The sequence below is a fragment of the Sinocyclocheilus rhinocerous genome, unplaced genomic scaffold, assembly GCF_001515625.1.
Source record: "Sinocyclocheilus rhinocerous isolate Xijiao unplaced genomic scaffold, SAMN03320098_v1.1 scaffold4019, whole genome shotgun sequence".
NCBI classification, from domain to species: Eukaryota; Metazoa; Chordata; class Actinopteri; order Cypriniformes; family Cyprinidae; genus Sinocyclocheilus; species Sinocyclocheilus rhinocerous.
Window position 1 is genome coordinate 311,691 of NW_015661870.1, and position 19,951 is coordinate 331,641.

Here is a 19,951-nt window from a genome sequence, read left to right on the forward strand (position 1 = left end):
TTTCCAAGAACAAGCGTTGTGTGAAATGTGTCAAATGGTGCATTAAACACCTGTCACCTGCCTCTCAGCCCTGCTAGTTCATTCTCTGAGGTGGACTCTCAACTTTTTGTTGTCACTATGAGTGTATGCTGTGTTAGAGTGATTTAGAATTTAGTTTGAGTGTATGTTGATTTGTAATTGTGTTTTTTTTTTTCATCCATCTAGACAATTCTTGTGGAGATTGAACAGAGAATCTCCAGTCTTCCTGTGTGTGGATTGAAAGAACAGGAGCAACATGAGGCTGAATCGCTCAACACCAAACTCCAGCTGCTGAAGAACAGACTGGTGACAGTCCAATTACAGCTGCAAGAGAGACACGGCGAAGATCAGGTACACAGACACACATACACTAATACATCCAGAATTTAGTCTGTTACCAACCACAAAATGTCTGTTTTTTATGTTGGGGACAGCGTAATCCAGGTGTACTTAATGAACAGATTGCATGTGATGACAGAAAGTGATCATTAGCATGCTAATTGCTGCTGATTTTCACATTTACTGATTCTGAGGTATTAAATCTAGAAGTGTTGCTAGTGAGAGGCAGCAAAGTGCCTGGATTTGAGCTGTGAAAATAGGGCTGTCTGAGGTGTTATGTTTCTGTCTCTCTCTGTCTGCAGGTGCATGTTGAGAGTCAGCGCCCCCTGCAGGCCAGGTTGACACGCAGCAGCAGTGTGCAGGAGTTGTTGAGTTCTTCCAAAACCAAACTGTTCAGACAAAGCAGCCTTCAACAACAAAGGGTAATGCACACATTCATTCACACACTTTAAAATATTAGTTATAGCTCACCTTTCTTGAAAAATGTGTCTCTGCAGGGTTTAACAATAAGGATTTTTTACTAGCCTATAGTCAGATTAGATTTTTTTCTTGCCCTGACAATATTTCTACTGACTCTCTACCATTAACGCAGATTTTATTTTGGGGGGTTGGTAGGATTTTTTTAATGGCTGCTTGTATTTGATCAAAACTACAGGAAAATACAGGAAACCCATAATATTGTTAAATCTTTTTTTCAGTTTAAAATAACATTTTTTATTTTAATATATTATAAAATGTAATTTATTCTTTTGATGACAAAGCTGAATTTTCAGCAACCCATTACTCCAGTCTTCAGTGTCACATGAGAAATCATTCTAATATGCTGATTTGGTGCCCAAGAACTCATTTATTATTATAAAAGCTCTGCTTAATATTTTTGAGGAAACCATTATACATTTAGGGTTCTTTTAAAGTACAAAAGAGTAGCATTTATTTGAAATCTTTTGTAGCATTATAAATGTCTTCACTGTCTCTTTTGATCAGTTTAACCTGCTGAATAAAATTATTAATTATTTTAAAATAAATCCCACTGACTCCAAACTTTTGAAGTAGTGTATATTTTTGATTTCACATTTCAGGTTCAAATAAAATTAAATGAAATAAAATATTTTAAAAAATGATGTACTCGGTTTTTTAATTAGCAATAAAACCTGGATATTATAAAGGTACTATGTAACTCCATGACAGCTATAGTTTCAGACACTTCTGCTGGAAAATTATGTCCTGAATTACAAAACATTACTGATTTTTAACCTGTTCTAATGCTTCTAAGTCTATGAAATGTCATATCAGTCCATCATTATCACTGAGACCGGCTCTCTCACTGTCTTTCTTTGTCTGTTTAAGGAACTGGAGCATGGATTGAATGAACAGAAGGATCTAACTAAAGCTATTGCAATGCAAGGCAGCAGAGCCCAAACACAGAGCCAGAGCACAGATGAACATGCAGGGTATCTAAATGCACACCCTTATTTATACAAATATATGCCTAGACTTTGTAGCCATATAACACTCCATGATGTCTGCAGCCCCTCACCAGCAAATGAAGACAAAAGACAGGAAGTAGAGTTAGCAGCAGTCCACAGGAAGTGGACACACCTCTGCAGCAGATTGACCAAGACAGCAGAGACAGAGCCAGGTGGAGATAAAGATCAGGATCCATCTGAGGTCTGAACACTCCTGATTTTCTCCAAATGTTTATTTAAAGTTTCTTGTTTGCTAATGTTTCATGTGTAGTAATTTTAATGTGGGAGTTATTTTAAGTAAAGAACATTGTGATATTTGTGTGTGTGAACAGATCCTCGCTCCATCTGTGTGTTTGTGGAGTGGAGCTACTGTTTCTTTCTGTCTCCAGGAGATTCAATCCAACATCTCACAACTCAAAGAACTGCAAAACTCAGCAGTTACAAAGGTGTCAATAACAAACACACACAACACACAGGATTACTGTTCATAACATTTTAAAAAGATAGCATAACATATACTCTCTTTTCAAGATAAGAGTACACATTAAGTCAATACTGTCCAGCTTGATAACAAATATATTTAACTGATCTTTCTGTGTGCCTGTGTGCAGGATCATCAATCTCTGGATGAAGGTCTATTTGAGGTGTTGAGTGGAATGGATCTCACTCTCAACTCTCTCACACACACTCTTATGTTTCAGCCAGCAACCTTAAACACTGACATATTAAACCAATTAGAGCAGCTACAGGTATTCAGCCATCCATCGGACCATCTGTCTGTCACTTCATTTATCCATTACCTCTAATTTCTTCTCTGATTTATAGGGTTTATCTGCAGAGCTGATCTCCTTGGGTGCCATATTGACCTCCCAGGGGTCAGAGGTCATAAAGTTGTTAGGTTTGGGTTCAGCGATATCAGAGACCTCCACTTGTTTTGACCTGCTGAGGCAGTGGGTATGTGACGTTCAAAAGACTCTCGCTGATAAACAGGAGCAGCTACAGGAACGATTAAAACACACGACTCAGCTGCAGGTCAGACTTTTATCTGCTTATTACCAACACAAAGTGATGAGATGTGTGTGCAGTCGCTTAAAAATACTCCTGCAGTTTAAGTTACTACTAGAAACATGGTTCAGAAAATTTGTGTGTCAGCAGCAGTTACATTTTTGCAGGTTTTAACACCCCAAACCTTCGGATGTCTCGCCTTCATAACTGTCACAAATACTCACACTTGTTTGTTATGAAACAACTTGTCATCATAATGTTCTCTTCAGTCTCGTGTTTAATCCCATAATTCTATCTCTGCATTTAAGATGAGTGTTTAAGGTCTACTCTTTTGTACTTTTATTTTGACCTTTTTTATCAAGCATGACTCATTTGTAATATTTCCTTGTGTGTCAAACCCTGCAGAAGAGAGTGAAAGACCTGCATGACTCAGTACTAACTAATACGTCAATCCTTTACCCTACAACTAATGGAGAAACCCACTATGACCTTCACACACAGCTGCAGGTAAGCACACGAGCCTGTGAATAACACAGCTTGTTACACATCAGGAAGTGTGTGGGAAGATTAAACACTACTGGAGAAATAGGCCTAATACTCTTTAACATACAGTATCTGCAAGAAAAAATACTGATGTCTTCAGTGTACATTTGCTGACTTCGGTGCCACTTCACCTCTCTGCATTTTATATGTTATAATGTTTCCTCTGAAAACCACTCATAATGCTAGCCAGGGTTTCTTGCACCAGAAACAGTTTTTCTTATTAGTTTTGATCCACTCATTTGATTGGAAAAGCATAATTTGTTAGTGCAGATATGTTGTATAACAGCATTAGGTGTTCACTGTGCCTAAACTCTAAGATTTTGACCTTTCTGTATTTGTGATTCCACATGAAGGCCATCACTGGATGGAAACGGGAAGTGGAGCAGAGTGAGAGAAAGTTGGCAGAACTTAAAGAAGATACAGAGAGTCGAGATCAGCCCTCGTCCCTCACACAGCAGATCAGCACACTGGAGGTATGGATGTGCAGCATTCAGAATTTATTATAAAATGTCTTTTAAATTACAATTCATTTCCTGTTAGCATGCATGGGACACAATTGTAATAAAAGTCTGAATTTACTCAATATAATAAAATACATATTAAATTGTAATATACACTCTCTGTAGGCGGTATTGGAGAGTGTTTGGAGTGATCTAGAGCAGCGCTGTGGAGTTGTGCAGTGGAGTCTAGATGAGCAGAAGATGAGTGAAAAAATCCTGAAGGGTCTGCAGATGCTTCTGACGATTGGAGGAGAGAAACTCACCTGCACCTCTCAGCTGGAGCTCAGGAATCCAGCACAAATACAGACACACCTCAACACACACACGGTAAACATATCACACACCTTCAAACATCCTAGCTAAATACACACACAAATTAATCAGCTGCACAAATACAAAAAAAACAAAAACAAATATACATTACATCACACATGAATCATGCACATTATAGCACCATTACAGGTCCTGCAATCTCTCATTCACCTCCCTAACTTTGTAAATCTATAGGCGTTTTTCCTGTCTCTGGGTGCCCACCTGAGGAGACTGCAGCAACTGAGTGTGCGGATGCCAGACAGCGCCTCCTCTGGCTGGGAGACTGAAGTGTCTGAGGTTGAACGTCAAGTGTCCAGTGTCCTGCAGCAGGCTCAGGCTCTCGGCACAGTGCTGCACTCAGGGCTGCAGGTACGAGAGCGAAAGAATCAAGAGATCATGTGGAATGACACTTTTTACAGTTTTTAAAAAGTGCATTGCATCACTTGCATTAGCCAAGAAGATACAAGAATGGAAAAGAGATTGATGTTTAAATAAAAGAACAAGCAAGTGGGATTGATGAGTGCATGAATAAATTAACTTGTAGACTGAATGACCAACAGCAGATTTGAATATATTTTTTGTAAATACTCCTCTGCCCTTGATAAGGACTTTGATGCATTTCAGGTTTGCACTCACTGGGATGAAAATCAGTCCTGGTTAGATACGCTTCTGCAAAGGTTAGAGACTCAACTTCCCATAACACCTCTGCAGGACCAAACTGAGGAGCAGCTCAGCGAGAATATTTCTGTCTATCAGGTAATGGTTTAGACTTATATATAGTGAACTGACACACATATATGTATACCTTTAAAACAGAATGCATGCATTTTTGAAGATCCTTGAATTCTTGTTGTTTGTGATAGAGTGTGCTGGCGGTTCTGGAGAAGAACAGAGCTCGGATCAGTCTGGTTCTGGATGAGGGCCGCAGACAGCAGGAGCAGATTTCTAGTAGTGATGTGGGTGTGCCTATATGCATAGTGGGTGTGTCTACAGCAAAACTGGAACAGAGATTGGCTGCACTTCAGAGGAGGGTGGAGCAAGGACTACCCCCCACCCACCATCTTAAGAAGCTTTGGAAAAGGTAAAAATGAATGATGTGGGTAAAATTAAGTCAACCAGAGTTTTCACTCTGAAATAATTCTTGCCATTTCATTACACAATGTGCAGAATTATATGCGATCTCAGTCTTTTAAAATAAAAAAATGCTCAAAATTCACACAAAGGAAAAATATAAAGAATTACCACTACACTTTTTTCCAGGTACCAAAACGATTCAGAGGCTCTGAATGAGTGGATGCGACAAGCCAGAGAGCGCCTTCATACATGGAGAGATCACATGACCACAGCTGAACAGGAAGCGGACACCCTCTCCCATTTTCAGCACTTCACAGTCAGTCAACCAGTGATTCTAATCATTCGTTTTTAGTTAAGATGATTTTGAACAATAAAATAATTAAAAACTTAATGACTATTTACAGAAGCTACACAAACCCTGTTGAAAAAACCAGCATACCTGTAATTGAAGCATGGCAGCTGGTTTGAGCTGGTTAAAGCTGGTCTAAGCTGGTCCTTAGTTGGTCATGAGCTGGTTTACGCTGGTCCTGAGCTGGTTATAAGCTGGTTATGAGCTGGTCCTGAGCAGGAGCTAGTTGCTGGCCAGCACATGACCAGTTTAAACCAGCTCATGACCGGCTGCCATGCTTCAAAACATACCTAACCAGCATATGCTGCTTTTTCAACAGGGAAACCTTCTTTTATGCAAGTTAAATTAATATTAATTTCAACTAATGAAAATAATTAAAATAGGTTTAGTTTTAATGATTACAACACTGGTTATATTAGGACATCTTTGTATCTGTGATGTTTTTGACACAGGAGTTCATGAAGGAGCTAGAGGTGAAATCGGCTCTAAAGGCATCAGTGATCAGTTCTGGATCTTTGATCCTGTTGCTCAATGAAAGAGAGCAGAACATTGAGACACAGAAGATCAGCAGAACCACCAGTGCTCCAAGAACCTCCACTCCCTCTGGAAATACAACAACCTCTGAAGACCTACAGCCAAGTGAAACTAGCAACCAGACCTCCATTGTCCTAGATAACAACCCTGAAGACTCCTCATCTGTAGATGTCACCTTACCTTCAGAAACCAATTTTTCCTCTATTCAAAACATCCTCTCAGAAGAAAATCTTTCTACCACGGAAGAATCAGATGGAAAGATCACAAATGAAGGTGTTTTCTTTGAGGAACCAACCTCATCTGTATTCGATTTATCTGTAAAACAAGAGATGGTTCTGTCCCCAGTTCTTCTTACTCTACAGTCCCAGCTGTCTCAGGTGGAGCAAGACTGGGTGGAAATACAGAAACATATTCCTGTCGTCCAACAGGAATTGCATCAGGTACATTTTACTCCATTACTAACTACATCCTGGATGGTTGGAAATAAAAACCTGTCAGTTTCATGTTCTTCTGTTTGGAGCATTGTCTCTCTGAAGGAGAACATGATGTATAAAAATTTATCATGGAGGTCAGGCGCTATCCAGGCATGATTTCCTGTATTACTGAGAAGTTGATGAAATCTTTGAGGAATAGAGTTATTATCCATTATCAGGTCTCTCTTTCTTCTTTGATTACATGTGTCATCCCTCACCCGGCTCCACTGTTTTCTTTCTTCTCTATTCTCTCCACCTCTGTCTATCACTTTCGTCTTTCTTTATGCCCATTTCTCTGTTCTCTTTCTCTCTCTCAGAGTGTGGTGGAGAGGCTATCTCCTGAAGGACTGCTGGCTGATGTGTGTGGCTGGATTACGGGTGCTGAGAGCAGGTTACAGGCGGCTGAACGAGAGGGTCACAACACCTGTACTGCTGCAGAGTTCACACACCTGCTCAGAACATATCAGGTACCTTGCTTGTGTTTTATCTCTCTATCAATAAATTTTTTTTTCCAGTAATTAGCAAATAAAATAATTATCTTCGATTTGGATTTTATTTTATCCAAAATTAATCAACAGTGCAAAATAACAGATTATTGTTTTTTCTTGTAAAAATAACAAATTGTAAAGAAATCAGCACATATATGTGAATAAAATGATTATAAAAGTAACTAAAAATCTGAAAGTAATTTATTCAGTTATAGTAAAATAAATTGTATAAAGTACAAATATAACAAAAAGGAAGACATTACAAATTTAGTAATAATTGAACAGTTCTTTTCTCTTTCATTACATTTTCAATTTATTGTGGTTTATTAGCATTAAAATCATACATTTGCATTGCCAATTTTTTTTGCCTTAAAACAGAGCTAAAGAGTTGTATAAAGTAAGAAACAATATTGAAATAAAATATAATTCAGAGTACACTTATAAAGCTTAGATAAATAACACAAAGGAAAACTGTATGAAAATAACTAAAGAAAAAATGTGCCAGTGTAATTAACCCTCTCTTTCTTTTCTCTTTCAATTTCAGTTTGTGCTTTACTGACTTGACACAACTGTGTAAACTTGCATTGCCAAAATGTTTGCAGCTTAGCTGCATGAAAAAGTGTGAAGTACAAAGTAAATCTTAGAAAGTAACATTCAGCAAATACAAAAAATCACTTTCTCCCTCTCTATTTCACTCTTACTTTTCTTTTTCCCTATATAATAAATCTCTTTAGACTTGTTTGACAGAACACAATTTTATTTAATTTACTGATGGTAAAGTTGTTTTTCTGCAAATTAAAAAATATATATATAGTTTTGGTCATACCTCTCTTATTCTCTTTCTGTCTAGGGGATGAAGAGAGAGATGGCATGTCAGCAGATGTCTGTTGACTTTATTAATCAGTGTGAGCTGAAGCAGGTTGGTTTTGACTCTCAAACTAGCAGGTACAAACACACTGCATTTGCTGAAAACCTGGGACACGTCAATCTGCGCTGGAAAACTCTACAGGCTCACCTGAACACACTGGTGAATTTATTATTATTATTTATTATTATTCCGCTAACCAATTCAGATTAACATGGTTTGCATTGTGTTTCTCAGATCCAACATGCTGAAGATGAGGTGAAGATGTGTGCAGAGCGAGATAACAAACTACAAATCCTACAGTGCTGGGTCAAAGGTCAAAAACAATGGATGCGATTGGCTGAAAGACCCATCAGTCGCTCATTTGCTGAGAGGAGCCTGAAGGATTGTGAAGTGAGTGGCTGATATTTTCTGGTTGTGGTAACTGATTATGTTAATGCTCACCTACTTTAAAAGCTTTCAAAAAGCTTTTTTTTTATTTATTGGAATTTATTTATATTACATTTTAGAGGAAGTTTACTTGTCATTCTTTCATTCTCAGGAGCTGGGGGAAAAGTTGAAGTCTAAATTCTCAGAACTTGCTGAGTTGAGGAAGAGGAGACTTACCACTGATGAAGAAGACAGGGATAAAGACTTCCTCTCAAAAGCTCACAATCTTTCACAATCTTTGACTGACCTCTCTCAACAGGTATGGAGACATGGTCCTGTGGATTAAAACAAAACCAACAAATATTTATAAACACTCTTGAGTGTGTTTAATTAGGAATTTAATAATAAATGTTCATTTTCTAGAGTACAGTCCTTGGGGATACCTTGGAAGAGCTGTGTAAGGTGTGGTCTCAGTTTGAAAGTGGGAGGAGTCAGGCAGTTTTAAACACAATGAGGCTCTGCCAATCACTAGAGTACTGCCACGCCCCTCTGCCCTCCCTCTCTTCCCTCCAGAACAACATTGATAAGATACAGGTGCTGTCAATCAACCACATTGTCTTTTTATTCCCAAGCTATTTCTGATTGGTCACAGTATGACATATTTTGTTGAATTTAAATATGTGATATATTATTGCATTTTTTTTAAATGTGTCAAATTTGTTAACTTAAAAGTAAACCTTTGGCTTGACGGAGATATGTATTATAATGTATATATTCACAAATTATATCTGCAGGTCTTAAAAGCAGAGACAAAGGAAATTGACAGCCAGTGGGAGGTTCTTACCAAGACAACAAAAATTCTTATTGGTGGAATTAGCCCAGACTCTGCCCAGGTGTTATCGGAGCACCTAGAAAAAGAAAAAGCAAGGTTAGACTTCACACATACCAGCAAAGCAATGCGAATGTGTATGTAAATGTTCAAGCTCCTACACGTTGTGTCACCCTGTAGGTGGTCAGAGGTGAAGGAAAAGGTCACCCACACCTTGCAGAGGTCACACCGTCTTCTGAAAGTGTGGCAGAGATACTCTGATGTGAGACGCTCCTGCTCAGAGCAGCTTCAACATCTCAAAGAGCAGCTCAACACACACACCAAAACACCCGCTGACAATAAACAACTCACACACAGCATCGCAGAGCTGAAGACTGTGAGTACAATACAAAGACACAGATATTCACAGGTAACCATCCATTTAAACACACACACTTAAGTGGGGTCCAGACCACAATGAAAATGATGTGATGATGTAACACAAAGTTATGATGTAAAAGGAAGAGGAAATTATTATGCAATATTTCTAGATAAGTAATCAAACAGGCAATATATTACAATATAATATTACTTTTAATTATTTGATTACTGACCTATAAATAGTGCAGAATCATGTCAGAGTCTATAAAAAAATATATTATATAATATAATAATAAAAGTATTAAGACAAAATGCAAAAGACTTTTGGACTCCATTACAGTAAATGTCACAGACTATGTTATTGTCCTTATTTCCTTCTTTTAGGTATTACAGAAATGCTCAGAGACTCAACAGACTGATTTGAATGAAGTGCTTGAAGTATCTAAGGATCTGATTGAACAGATGGATGATGAGGAAGCTGTTTTCATCAGATCAGAATGCCGTTTGTTAACACATGGTTACCTGCAGTTAGAACAGACTCTGAAAGGAAGAATTGAACACATGCAGGTAAGACTTACACTCCTCTGTGTTTTAATAAGCATGGAAGTGTTTGAAGTATATACTCTCTCTCATTTCTTTCAAAACTCATCTGTTGTTGTCAAGTTCCAAAAATGACCAAAAAACCCCCCACAATAATAGCACCATTAAGTATCATAATAGTAGTCTGTAAAAAAAAAACCATGAGGGTGAGTAAATGATGACAGAATTTTTGACTATTCCTTTAATTCAAAACATGTGTGTCTGTTCAGGAGGATCTTGAGCAATTTCAAGAATTTGAAAGGTTATTCCAGTCCCTCGAAACACAATTACAGCAGTGGGAAAGCAAGCAACGGATAGACAGCAAACTCACAGATATATCTCAGGTGATAAAAACACATGCATAACTCAACCACATCATTTTATTTAAGAAATCCCCATTATTAATAGTTTCTGTATTTCCTTGTTTACAGTCAGGTCTGATGGAGGTCAGTTCTCTCTCTCCTGATCTGGATCTGATAAACACACTCAGCTACAGGCTGACCCTCAGTGACCCTGTCACACAGAGGCTTCAGCACCTCAACAGGAAGTGGGCACAGGCCTCCGCACATGCTCAGGAGAAATGCAGGTGACTAGGACTTACAATCTGATCACCTGAGAAAGATACTAGTATCGGATTCAACACAAAGCATATTACATGTTTATGTGTATATTGTGTGTTTAGTGAGTTGCAGGCAGCCTCTCTCCAGCAGCAGAGCTTTGAGCAGAGATGTGAGAGCTGGCTGGCTTTCCTACAGCGCATGGAGGACAGTTTGGCTGTAGAAATCGCATCAACTTACCCTGGACTGAGAGAACAACAACGAACGCACCAGGTACAACAGTTGACACACCCCCAAATGCAACACATATGGATAATAGATCCAATAAAAATCTATCTTCTCTCTCCTTTTCGTCTAGTGTTTTCAGGCTGAGTTGTCTTTAGGCCATCAGATCCTTCACTCTGTGATCAGTGAATCTCTCCTCCTGTTGCAGAAGGGAGATGTGGAGGACAGGTGACGATTCTCAACATGTTTTGGGGGTTTTTTCAATCTCTGTTTTGCATGATTGCTTGTGACACAATATCATTCAGAAGTTTGGGGTCAGTATGATTTTTTTAAGAAATCAGGACTTTAATTCAGCAAGGATGCATTAAATTGCATTAAAGTGAAAGTAAAGGCATTTATAATGTTAAAAAAAACTTTAATATTGTTTCAATATTGATAACAGTGAGAAATGTTTCATGAGCACCAAATCAGCATATTCGAATGATTTCTGAAGGATCATGTGTCACTGAAGACTGGAGTAACGATGCTGAAAATTCAGCTTTGCCATTTCAGAAATAAATTACATTTTAAAAATATATTAAAATAGAAAGGAGTTGTTTAAAATTGTAATAATATTTCACAATATTATTGTTTTTAATGTATTTTTGATCAAATAAATGCAGCCTTAGGAAGCATAAGAGACTTCTTTCAAAAACATTAAAGAAATTGTACTGACCCCAAACTTTTGAAACATAGTGTAATATAGTATTTTATCATTTTGTCATGAAATGTCCTACTTTTATAAATGTTAAGTTGACACTTATAAGTTTTATATTTGGAATTCAACACAGGATTTGTAGTTTTACTAATCACCTTGCCTGTGCCCTCAGGGGTGACTTCCTGTTAAAACTGGCACAGCTGAGAGAGCACTGGCAGGGGGCGGTGCAGAGAGCAGCTCAACGGCGTGCTCTAGTGGAAGGGCTCATACAGCACTGGCAGCTTTATACACACACAATGCAGAAACTCCGCAAACTCCTCACACTCACACACACACTCTTGTCGCCTGCTGGTCCCACACACTGTAGTGTCCTGCAGTTGCACCTCTTGCTGGAAGATCTGAAGGTAACAAGATTATTTTCAAATATCATTATCATCAATGATGAAGATATTGTATAACTCACAGTTTCTTACTCTCACCAAGGCTGCATTTATTTGATTAAAATACTTTAAAAACAGTAGCCTAATATTGTAAAACATTGTTATAATTTAAAGTAACTGTTTTCTATTTTAATATATTTTAAAATGTGATTTATTCCTATGATGGCAAAGCTGTATTTTCAGCATCATCACTCCAGTCTTCCGTGTCACATGATCATTCAGAAGTCATTGCAGTATGCTGATTTGGTGCAAAAAAAAAAAAACGTATTATTATCAGTGTTGAAAACTGTTTCAGTTGTGCTGCTTAATCTTTTTGTGGAAACTGTGAGTTTTGTATTGAAAATTCAAAAGAACAACATTTATTGAAATTGATTATGTTTTTACTGCCACTTTGATCTTTGCTGAATAAAAATATGAATATCTCTAAATCCCAAACTTTTATACACACCTAAAACACCTAAAATAATTGCATATACATTTCTATCAATTTTATATGTTCAAATATAATACGTCAAACACTTATTGCCCTGGAAATATTTACAAATATTTCATATTCATAATTTTTTTATTAAGTGAATTAATTGACTTTTTTCTATATTTACACTTTATAATTTAATCTATTGACACCTAGCTTGCAATTGTTAGTGACAAAAGAGTCAGGTTTTTTTTTACCATTTCTCCCTCTCTCTTTTTTGTCTGTCCCCTTCACTCTCTCTCTCTCTCTCTCTCTCTGTCCCTGTAAAGCGAACAGAGCTGTTGTTTCAAAGGTCAGTCTCTGCGTATCTGTGTGTGATGGAGGTAGGCAGGCAGCTATTCTCAGTGAGTGACACACAGACGCAGATGCAGCTGCAGACAGACCTGGCAGCCCTGCAGGAGGACTGGGAGCAATGCCAGTGCATGCTGGGAAAGAGAAAGACTCTCACATCTGACATCGTAAAAGTAAGATTGATTGATTGGGTTTTAAAAGGGACCTTTGAATGAACTAACTCTTGTGTTTTATTGCTTGGCTCTGTTGCATTTACAAGGTAAACTTATGATAATGTCACAATATTTATCGTTATCCTTATGTTGAAGGTCAAAGGTCACATGGGAAATCCATAAAGCTATGTGAGTGTGTTAGGCTTTTTTCTAAAACAGGATTCTCATGATCATGGAAGTGTGGAAGCGTTAGGCAACTTTAAATTTGTGACTTTTAAACCTGGGAAATTAATTGTTAAGAAGTCAGGGAGATGTCCAGGAAAAAAACTGATATACAGTATATACATGTACAATTTTTTGATGCTCAGCTGTAAAATATTTTCTAATAGAAATTTTTTTTTTTTGAAATCCTGTAATTATGAACAAATAGAAACGTATTTTATAGATGCCAGATATCATTTATATCTACATATCTGCATATCAGCATTTATGAGGGTAAAGTTTATATAACAAAACAGGCTACTGCAAAGTGAAATTTGCCCTTGGAATTTTATGATTTGATATGATTTTATGATTAGATAAGAAATAGCAGCTTAGATAGTAAACAGCTGGTTATGGATTGTCAATCTTATGTTCAGAGATGCTTCAGAGAACAAACACTGTCTGTCCGTGTATGGACCTGTCTAAAACTTCACCAGGAATAAACTCTGCCATTATATACTCCCATTCTAGAATGATGCAGGACAACACTAAATGTTGGATTGTGTGTGTAGAATATTCTGTATTATGGTGGTTTTCTGCAGGAATGAGTCCAGCTGTGTTTGACCTACATTCCCTCTGATTCCACAGCTGGACTAATCCAGAATCAGACCTTTACACACACTAATACACAAACATACAAGCACATAATATTAATATCAGTGTTACTGACCTGAAAAGTATTAAAAAGTCTTTGTTCTGTCGCAATATATCTGTTTCTCTGCTTCTCATCCATAGTTAGCCTTGATTGTAGTTTAGATAATATGAAGACACAGAAAACAAAGGCAGTGTGTGTGTGTGTGTGTGTATTCACTACGGTATGGGGACCAATAAGTCCCCAAAAGTATAGTTAGTAATACCAGTAAATTTTGACCATGTGGCGACATTTTTTAAGTCCCCATGAGGAAACAAGCTTATGAATCATACAGAATAAAGTGTTTTGAAAATATAAAAATGCTGAAAGTTTTGTGTGAGGCATAGGTTTAGGCCGGTTAGGGTAAGGGGATAGAAAATACAGTTTGTACAGTAGAAAAACCATTATGTCTATGGAATGTCCCTATAAAACATGGAAACCAGTGTGTGTGTGTTGATGAGTGTATGCACTTGTCATGTGCTAAAGGGTTTATAGTAAAGCCTGTCTAGGGATTTACAGCTCTCCCTGTCTGTCTCAGCCTTTCTGTCTCTCTCTTTCTCACAGTACTTTGTCTGTCTTCATTTCTCATGCAACACCTTATAAAATGAATGCCAGTGCACTGCAACATTGTGCCATATTCTTGGGAGTTTCCTCTGTGCAGTATGTGGGATTATAATATGGTTTTACTTGTATTATGCTGTATATGTGATATGTGTGTACAGTATTAGCATGTAGATGCGTGTGTGTTGTTGTGATAACCCCACACTGGTGTGTGTTTGTGCATGCATGTGTGTTTTCATTGCCCCTAGTCGTGTCTTAACTTTTCATTTGTCTCTGAGCCGAGACATTGGTTTAATGTAGTGCACACTGACCTTCCACAGTGGATGTCTGGACACCTGTCCATATGTTTGTGTGTACAGATCTACCCTCACATATAAGCTGTCTTTGTTTTCTCTGCATTATTTTTGCTTTTCCTGACTAATGATAACTCCATCCCCATATAAAGAGGCTTATATAAGCTATTATATCAAAATCATGCTAGAGCATTATAGGAGCCTCTATTTGTATGTTTTTAAAATTATTTTGCAGAAATGGGAGACCTGTGAGACCAGACTAGCTGATCAGGTGCAGAGCCTGGATGAGGTACGAGCCAAACTGAAGCAGTCGATCCCAGATCAGCAGGAGGAGATGGAAGAGGAACGCCTCCTTGTGAAGGTACACTAACTCTAAAAGGTGAACTGCTTCATATACTGTTGACTGACATATTACAGGAACAATACACCTGAAATATGACTGGGGGTAAAGAATTACCTACTTTTTCTATAAAAGAGCAACAGAACCAAAATAAAATACTGATAAATACTGTACTCAAAACACACCTCAACAGTTATGGTGTTTGGTAAAGTTAAAAGCATCTATGGTGAAAGTTAGCTTTTAGCTTGTGCTAAAACCACACATAATAGCTTTTGTTTGTGTTGCATGACACTTAGGATTTCCCTTCCTCCCTGCTATAGGCTTATTCAGCTGTGATCCTCCTTCCTCCCTCTATTTCTCTCTCCTGCCCTCCCTCTTTGTCCCATGGGCTTTAATCTCGTTGGGCCACAGGGTAAAAGAGAGAGAGATTGCGTGAGTCAGAGCTGGGACGTGTGTCAGTGTTTTCTGTGAGTGTGTGTGACGGTGGTGTGTTATGTTATGCAGGAGGTTCAGGATTGTTTAAAGGATTGGGCCGTCAGTCTTTCCGAGCTCAGCACCATGAAGACGGACCTGTCCCAGTACATCCTCACCGATGACGTCCTCCTCCTGCAGGAGCAAGTGGACCATCTGCACTGCCAGTGGGAAGAGCTCTGCCTCAAAGTAAGACACACAAATATGTTAACCTAGCAGACATAGCAGTGACTTTATGTATTTTATGCTTTAGACGTTTAGATGAACTAGGAGGAAACAGAGCAAATATAAAGCCTACAGGAATCATGTGTCTAAACATTGACAGCTCTAACACATTGAGCTGACTGATAAACCGTAGTGTGTGAGAAGTTTAAGGAAATATTTAACAGTAAAAGATAATGAATGAATCTGTATTATTTGTATGTAGTTTAAGGTGTAGATACTTAGCAACATTTGCTTTTTAAAACACATGCTTTTTGAAACACTTTGCTTATTTGAAAACACGTGTTTACCTACAGATATCTTAAATGAAGGCATACCATTTTTTGTTGTTTTCTAAAGTTAATTATAATTACTGAGTGAAACCTAACCCAAACTAAAAATCTACACTTTAAAGATAACTTATTTATTAGCTTTTATTAAAACTATTTATTTATCTAAATTATTAAACATTAATGAAATTTTTTTTTTTTTTTCATTCATTCATTTATTAAACATGTTACTTTTGAGAACGGGTCACACTTTATTTTAAGGTCTAATTTTTGCTATTTACAAACCATTAACTATGACGTTTGCCTCAATAAACTCCTAATTTGCTGCTTATTAATAGATAGTAAAGGTAGTTGTTAAGTTTAGGCATTGGGTAGGATTAGGGATGTAGAATATGGTCATGCAGAATGTGCTTTATAAGTACTAATAAACAGTCATTATGTATAATAGGCATGCTAATAAGCAACTAGTTAATAGTGAGAATTGGTCCTTATACTAAAGTGTTACCAAGGGGTGTTTTGTTATATTTAACCTTTGTAGACAGTTTTGTCTCCAGCTATACTGCTAAATAAACCTACAGTACATACACAGACGACATGCTCAAAGGAATTCCATCTATTTTAAATACAATGTTAGCACACCATCACTACCCAAAAACAGATGTGAGGATTTGTTTAATGTTTTCTCATCAGTGCTCATTGATTCAGCTGGAGTCATTGTTCCTGTGAAGTTCCTTGATGTATGTTGTTCTGGTGACCATGTATTGATTTACTTTCAGAACCTATGCATCACTCATATTAGGGTCTTGCTGCTGTTTTTAATGAATATGGTGCTGGATCAATCAGCTGGAGTCTCCTGGCGTCATGTTTTGGGGGTCTGGTGTGAGTTTTGGGGTGGGTGGGGGTCTTTAACACTGGAACGAGAGAGCAGATGGTAGCGAGTGAAGGACACAGAGAAAAGACACACAGAAGTGAATAGAAGCAGGAGTCTTTAGCTCTTTGTTTTGGAAATCACTCTCAGTGTGTGTCTGTCACACGCCGGAGTGTGAGTGTGTGTCTGTGGGGGGGTGTGGAGGTGTTGCCTGGTAACGGTGAAGTCCACATGTGGCAGCTGTTGAGTTTTCAGGATTTTAAAACTTTCTAGTGACAAGGTTCATAAAGATGTTTTGGCTGGAGATCTTTAAACACATATATGGGTCCTTTGTAACAAAATTGCATTACCCTGCCTTGCCATAAACTTGAAAAGAGAAGAGAATTAATGTTTTTATTTTCCCCATTATGAGCCTGAGTATATTATGAGTCTCTTTAAATTAAATTTATTAAGTTAAATTCTGAGTTCACATAATTTGAGACTAATTTTATTAATTGATTGTGTTCAGGTGTCACAAAAACATATCTATACTGTAAGATCACATTTAACTATATATATACTGTATATATATATATATATATATATATAATTGTAATTCCATGTATTCTCAGTGTTGATTCATTAGATTTAATGCAGTAACATTTGCTGTAATTGTTTTTAAAATCAGTATAAAGGCAGTACAACAATATTTCCATAATTAATACTGTTTATTTATTACTATTTATTATTTTTTTTTTTTTTGTATTTTTTTTTATTTATAAAATTATGGTACTCAGAATTGTGTCTATTCTTTATTGCCAAAATGCGAAAAACATATTATGTTTTTCTTTTGATTTTAGTGAGAAATATGGTCTGCACATCTTTTTGACAGGTTTAGTGAGATTCCCTTTCTGTGTGAGCTGCACTGCTGTCATATCTCTTATGTATTTTATGTCTCTATCTCTCTGTAGGTGTCACTTCGTAAGCAGGAGATTGCTGATCGACTGAATGCCTGGATCATTTTCAATGAGAAGAATCGGGAGCTGTGTGAATGGCTGACACAGATGGAAAACAAGGTGGCACACAGTGCTGAGCTGAGCATTGAGGAAATGGTGGAGAAACTCAAGAAGGTGAGACAAAGCTCTTCGATCACCCAGCATAAACCACCTCAGATACACTGTACTGTCTGATCCAGCATTTCACTGTATTTTGCTAAACCTAAATAGCAAAACGAATATTTATTCCACATTTATTTGCTTTCATTTTCTTGCTAAATTTCCTGTTTCATCTAATGTTGTAAGCAAACAAACAACAAGAGTATGACTCTCAAAATATGAATCATTATTACTTTCCTCGCCCACTTACACTCAAATATTGACTCTCTTCAGGATTGTATGGAGGAGATCAACCTCTTTAGTGAGAATAAGACACATCTGAAACAGCTGGGAGAACAACTCATCACTGCTAGCAACAAGACCAAAGAAACAGAAATCAATGACAAGATCAAGGACATCAACGAACGCTGGCAGCATCTGTTTGATCACATCGAGGACAGGTAAGACCTTAGAGTAACCCTGAGCATGGTCACGCCGAAATACACCAAATCAGATGCAGTACATAACACTCCTTTGTTATAAATACTGCTAGAATGTGACCATAAAACTGTGATGCACAAGTAACTTGAGAACTTTGGCTTTTTAAAAGCGCTTGGGTCATGGGATATGAACTGCTTTCAAAGTACTTCGTAAAGCACAGTGATGTTAATCTGACATTGATCCAATTGATCTCAGTCACACTTTATTTAACAGACAGGAAGTGCAGTGTGTCACATTCAATGCAGCATAAACATTAGCTCCACTGAGTCAGAAACTGCAAGAGAGAGAGATTGAAATGTAGACATACAGATGGCGTCAGTCTAGATGGACGGTATCAGGGTGGATGAAGCGTATGGAGGGGGTTGGTTTGTCCTGCTCTTCGTTTGATTGATAGCTCTTTGATTAGACAGATGGTGGCTGTAGCTTCATGATAAATTGCTGGCCAGCTTGTTGACTTCTTGTCTCCAAGTCTGCTTTCCTTTTCTGCATTTTCTCTGGTCTTCGGTTCTGGATCTCTGGGATCATCATAAAGTACATTCAATGCATCTATATTTATTTTTTGTTAAGAAACATTAAAAGAAACATTATTTTCTTAACAAAAGGCACATTTCAATAATCTAAAGAACCTTTTGTGTAGTGGAAATTTCCATGGATTTTGAAAATTCTTCTTGGAACCATCAATGTCAGTAAAGATCTTCAAAATTCAAAATACAGCTGGAACACTGTGACAGTAAGCAGATCAGCTGGTGGAATGTCATTTAATGTAATTTTGTTGCTTAAACAAGCCTCTTAAGAGAGGGTTTGGAGGTTATAAGGGGAAGAAGCCGGTGGCCTGTTGCACTCTTTACCTGCAGCTTCCTCTTCCCTTAAAAACTGGCAGCGTTATTGTGTTAGTAGCATGCTTGCTTGTTTTAATCCGGTTTGCAAACAGGCGGGCAGACAAATATTGCCTTGCTACAAACATTTCTATCATAGTTCCCAGCCGAGCAGATTCCTGAATGTCTATAAGCGGTTTGAATGTTAACTCTGGCTCTGTGCCACTAATGTCAAGGTTTTAGAGCTAACACTGGCTGTGCAGGTGCATGTAGACACTAAAAGTAGCTTTGTGGATCAGTAGGTAACCAGGCACGAGATCTGCCTGTTTGTCGGCTCTCACCTTGAGCTGGAGCTTTACGCCTGTCAATATTCCTTCCCATCAACCACTGACTCCATGAGCACGAGTTTAACCAACACGCATACAGTCAACAGTGTTGTTATCCAAAAATAAACACCTTCGGGATGATACAAGATCACCCTGTCAGAGATAATGATCCAACTGACTGTCCATTATATGTATATTTTGTTGAACTATTCCTTTAAATTCACTTTGTGTACATCAAAAGAGTGTTTTAGTCGATAATGCTGTTGAAGTCATTTGTTTTCTCTGTGTCTGAGGTCAAAGTTCACAAGCATGACACCAGCATGCCTGGGCCTGTCTCAGCTGGTCGCTGTTTTCATTGTCACTATCAAGTGTTTAGAGAT

At 37.7% G+C, this 19,951-nt stretch overlaps 1 protein-coding gene across 1 annotated transcript in view; it reads left to right on the top strand.

The window, feature by feature from the left end:
* Positions 1-19,951, top strand: part of syne2b (spectrin repeat containing, nuclear envelope 2b) — a 96,736-nt gene that overhangs the window by 58,499 nt on the left and 18,286 nt on the right. Inside the window, exons 80-112 of the mRNA XM_016536231.1 lie at positions 205-369; positions 660-779; positions 1,705-1,808; positions 1,887-2,025; positions 2,156-2,269; positions 2,435-2,572; positions 2,649-2,855; positions 3,234-3,335; positions 3,725-3,844; positions 3,998-4,198; positions 4,379-4,552; positions 4,808-4,939; positions 5,047-5,264; positions 5,444-5,573; positions 6,059-6,580; positions 6,931-7,080; positions 7,952-8,128; positions 8,204-8,359; positions 8,508-8,654; positions 8,759-8,929; positions 9,130-9,263; positions 9,345-9,540; positions 9,909-10,091; positions 10,334-10,447; positions 10,535-10,689; positions 10,786-10,933; positions 11,019-11,113; positions 11,755-11,986; positions 12,767-12,961; positions 14,922-15,047; positions 15,531-15,686; positions 17,807-17,965; positions 18,224-18,390. Of these exons, the coding sequence (XP_016391717.1) occupies positions 205-369; positions 660-779; positions 1,705-1,808; positions 1,887-2,025; positions 2,156-2,269; positions 2,435-2,572; positions 2,649-2,855; positions 3,234-3,335; positions 3,725-3,844; positions 3,998-4,198; positions 4,379-4,552; positions 4,808-4,939; positions 5,047-5,264; positions 5,444-5,573; positions 6,059-6,580; positions 6,931-7,080; positions 7,952-8,128; positions 8,204-8,359; positions 8,508-8,654; positions 8,759-8,929; positions 9,130-9,263; positions 9,345-9,540; positions 9,909-10,091; positions 10,334-10,447; positions 10,535-10,689; positions 10,786-10,933; positions 11,019-11,113; positions 11,755-11,986; positions 12,767-12,961; positions 14,922-15,047; positions 15,531-15,686; positions 17,807-17,965; positions 18,224-18,390 (5,447 nt within the window). The remainder of the gene's footprint in view (positions 1-204; positions 370-659; positions 780-1,704; positions 1,809-1,886; positions 2,026-2,155; positions 2,270-2,434; positions 2,573-2,648; positions 2,856-3,233; positions 3,336-3,724; positions 3,845-3,997; positions 4,199-4,378; positions 4,553-4,807; positions 4,940-5,046; positions 5,265-5,443; positions 5,574-6,058; positions 6,581-6,930; positions 7,081-7,951; positions 8,129-8,203; positions 8,360-8,507; positions 8,655-8,758; positions 8,930-9,129; positions 9,264-9,344; positions 9,541-9,908; positions 10,092-10,333; positions 10,448-10,534; positions 10,690-10,785; positions 10,934-11,018; positions 11,114-11,754; positions 11,987-12,766; positions 12,962-14,921; positions 15,048-15,530; positions 15,687-17,806; positions 17,966-18,223; positions 18,391-19,951) is intronic.